This window comes from Triticum aestivum, chromosome 1A, assembly GCF_018294505.1.
Source record: "Triticum aestivum cultivar Chinese Spring chromosome 1A, IWGSC CS RefSeq v2.1, whole genome shotgun sequence".
Lineage (NCBI taxonomy): Eukaryota > Viridiplantae > Streptophyta > Magnoliopsida > Poales > Poaceae > Triticum > Triticum aestivum.
This window is the reverse complement of record NC_057794.1, coordinates 568,178,191-568,182,178: the sequence shown is the minus strand read 5'-3', so window position 1 is coordinate 568,182,178 and position 3,988 is coordinate 568,178,191. Positions and strand designations below refer to the sequence as shown.

General features: G+C 44.8%; 1 protein-coding gene across 1 annotated transcript in view; it reads right to left on the bottom strand.

The window, feature by feature from the left end:
• Nucleotides 1-714: 714 nt before the first annotated feature.
• LOC123068569 (mitogen-activated protein kinase 7) overlaps nucleotides 715-3,988 on the bottom strand; it is a gene marked incomplete at its 3' end in the record, with an annotated part of 4,280 nt that continues 1,006 nt past the window's right edge. The window contains 9 exon segments of the mRNA XM_044491173.1: nucleotides 715-958; nucleotides 1,053-1,129; nucleotides 1,328-1,420; nucleotides 1,522-1,733; nucleotides 1,871-2,026; nucleotides 2,110-2,259; nucleotides 2,582-2,641; nucleotides 2,791-2,918; nucleotides 3,208-3,622. Of these exon segments, the coding sequence (XP_044347108.1) occupies nucleotides 715-958; nucleotides 1,053-1,129; nucleotides 1,328-1,420; nucleotides 1,522-1,733; nucleotides 1,871-2,026; nucleotides 2,110-2,259; nucleotides 2,582-2,641; nucleotides 2,791-2,918; nucleotides 3,208-3,622 (1,535 nt within the window).

Below are 3,988 nucleotides of genomic sequence, written 5' to 3'. Positions count from 1 at the left end.
GTAGACCCATATCGTCGGATGAGATATTTCTGCTCTTCATCACTCAGCTTGGGTGGTCTCCTCTCCCCTGCTGCCTGGATCGAGTGGCACAAGCAAGAAGCAGACCACACTTCGCATTGCATTCACAAATCATTCTTGTCCGCTAATTAATGGCTCCGGCTAATCGCCGGCGACCGGGTGATGCCAACGGCAGAGGCAACCAGGCCGGTCTAACGGAGCAAACAAAAAAAAAATGAAAAACAGACACCACATTCCAGCAGCTAGCAGACACAAGAGTTGAGTTGACACACCACGGATCAGAGCTTCCATCATCCATTTATTCATCCATCCTATTAACACCATCCGGAAACAAAAACAAAAACTCTACAGCCCCCAACCCCCTCCCTCCCCTCCTCAACAGAGGCCCTTTCACCTCTCAGAGCAGAGCATACTGTTTGGACTCTGAACCTATCTATCGACACAGAGAAACATACCACAGAACCAACCAATTTGGCTGCCGGCAATATATACACAAGAGCACCACCTGTTCGGCTGTCTCCTACCTCCTAAATTTCAGACAACTTCACCCTCCCTCCCTCCCCCCTGCATTCCCCGCAACGGCGATCGATCGCGGCCGTCCTCCAGCTCACGGCAAACTCAGCTGAGCAATTGCACTAGTACATCCTTCCTGCCGCGCCAACCGCTGCGATGCCATTGAACGGGGGAATGTAGTAGGCCGAGGGCCGCGCCTCGGCCTCGGGCGCCACCCTGGCGTCCCTGAAATGGTGCGACGGCCTGTAGTGCGCGCGGTCCTTCTCCACCTCATGTTGCCTGTCGGAGCAGTCCGGCCTCAGGTGGTGACCGGCAGCCGCTGCTGGAGCCCCCGCGGGGTCCCTCGCCATTCTTCGACCCATTTGTCGATCGGTGAAGGCCGCGTTCTCGGTTGGTGTCGCTGAGGCAATCACTCTGCCCGGTCGGGCTGCAACAGTGCCGAAGATGAAATGTGTTAGACTGGTGCTCTCTCTGAAGTTCAAATGAAGAGGTACCAGACAAAAGCAAACAGGACCAGTTACCTGCTGGAATCCTTTGAGGAGCTTGGGAGGCCGGACAATTTGTTGTAGGAACTGGGGTAGAGTGAACTGTTGTAGTCCTGCAAGCAGCCAATCAAGGGTTAATAGTGAAACTCAAACAAAAGTTCTGTATTCTAGGGCTCCACACTTCTAGATTAACTAATGCATTTTGGTAGTTTTAATCAGTTTCAACACAAGCTATGTATGGCGGCACAAATAATTGAGAACCAGATATAATTGATCACATTCAGAACAACTGTATTTAAAGTGTAAGTTACCTCGGGAGAGAAACATGCTTCCTCTCGGCTGCCCCGCCCTTTCCTCCATCTTCCTCTAAGTTAGCAAATTGCCTCCGGAAGTTGTCGACAGCACTGCATAACAGAAAATTCAAGAGCCATGATGAGTATTGCTACATAGATAGACAGAATAACAAAGAGAAAAGAGCTTAAAGATACTATGTCAAGGTAGAAACCTAGGATATAGAAAGTTCGTTTTCTCTGAGCCGTTGCTGTAATCCTTGAGAAGCTGAGGGTGGTACTCCAATATCTCCCTGAATATAAGTTCCTTGACGTCCTCTCTGGTAAACTTTCTCCGTTCAAACTCAAACTCCATTTTCGAAATCGGTTGGCATGATGGTTCTCTCTCCACTTTCGCGAGGCCATTGAAATAGGGATCAGCCAACGCCTGATTATGCATAGAACACTAGTTAGAATAACATACAGACGACCTTGAATATGTGATTCGTTTTAAGTAGTAAAACAAATGACAGCACAAAATACTAGAAAAATGAAAATCATCTTGTTTCACTAAGACACGCCTACCTCTTCAGCAGTGGGTCGGTCCTTTGGGTCAAATGCTAGAAGCTTTTGCAAGAGCTTGACTGCTGCAGGATCTGCTTTGGGGAACTTCTCTGAAAAAGGTACTGGCAGTTTCTTCCTCATGCTGCTAAGATACCTCCTTGCCTTCTCATTTCGAATCTGCGGTGATAAAAAATATTAGAGAATTGGACCTTATGCTTGAGTAGTTGATTGACGACATTTCTGCAAACAGTAAATCATACCCGAGAAATAATCTCAGGCGACGGTGAGCCTAAGAAATCAGTCATCATATCCAACTGCTGAACCACATTTTTACCAGGGAACAAAGGCTTTCCTGTCAAGATCTCCGCAAAAATGCAACCAATGCTCCATGTATCAATAGCCGGTGAATACTGCATTGAGGGAGTCAACTTAGTGTCATCAAGTTAATATAGAAACTGAAGAGGATAAACAAATGATGGCAAATGTAACACCACGTAATGTATATCAATTTGTACACAACTTTAGTGCTTGAACAAACACCTTGTTATAACTACGAGGCTGTACTCCTCTAAAACACAGTGATGTATCCATAGATTACAGAATAAGGATCAAAAGCTACTACTAATCACCTAGAATCTTAGGCTATACAACCCTATAGAATGAGGAAGTAGCGGAATGCCACAGACAGTACTAAAATGAACAAAAGCACAGGAAGAGGAAATTATTAATTACCTTGGTAAAGAAAGAACCACAGAGCTCCGGAGCTCTGTACCACCTAGTGGCAACATAGTCCTGCAAACCATGTTGGGGAAGACAGTGAGCTTTAAGTTTCAAGTAGGGCTCTTTTGTACAGAATGTAGCATTCTATCGAATCTGTCAAGCAGAATTGACAAAACCAGAGTATTGTGGATCAAATCTAGTAAACTGTAGAAGTAACATACCGTCCAGAAAACAGTTGTAGGGGTGTCATTGAATGCAACTCTTGCTAGTCCAAAATCACATATCTTGAGCTTGCAGTTTGCATTTGCCAATATGTTTTTTGGCTTCAAATCACGATGATAGACATTAGCTGCAGCCACAAAGATTAGTCATCAGCACAGAGCAAGCAGGCAATACATAACAAGAGATGATAAACATTTAATTTTGAGCAATGCAGATGAAAATAGGATATCATCATCATTGGTTAAATGAAGTGAAATTGGCTACTGTAACTCTAAATAAACATTGAAGCACCACAGTGATGATACTATACTATAAATAGAACTAGAAGAGCTTTCTTCTTTCAGTTTCATTGGGGGAGGGGGGGCGTAAGAGGGGAGAATAGAATCAATCTCGAAAGAAGATCCTTATATAATTACCAGTATGGATATATTTGAGCGCACGGAGCATCTGATAGAGAAAGAACTGGTAGTGCTCCTTTGTCAAGTCATCATTGGCCTTGATAACCTGGTGGAGGTCTGTGTCCATGAGCTCAAAGACAACAAATATGTCCTTGTAGTCCCTCCTGGAGGGAGGCAGCATTATGTGCTTGATCTGGACGATGTCGGGGTGCCTGAGAAGCCGGAGAAGCTTGATCTCGCGGAGGATCCGGGCGGCATCGGTTATATGCTCGAAGATGTTGGACACCTTCTTTATGGCAACCTTGTCGCCGGTCTGCCGGTCGATGGCTGAACACACAACTCCATAACTCCCTTTGCCGATGATTTCCTCGATCTTGTATCTGCTGGCATCTCCATATTCACTGAAGAAACTCATCACGTCTGAACTCTGAACCTGAAAATTCGTGGAGAAAGTTAGCACAGTGCACATGGCAAATTCTCTTTTGCAAATGAAAAAGACATCCAGATCAGGCGTTGGCTTGAAAAAACAGCCACAAATTCAACCTAGCTTATAATAGTTCAGATAAACAAAAACATATATTTACAACTTGGAATCATAATAATACGTGTAACAACTACTACTGATGCGCCATAATCGGAACTTTCTCGGCCTGTACTCACCCACCCAAAATCAGAAAACTGACAGCAACCAATTCAGAGAACAAATGTCAAGAGGCTGATGAACGACCCCTCCTGAAAAAGGCTATATATATATATATATAGGACAAATGTTTTCTACAAGCAGTGGTAGTTACCACCA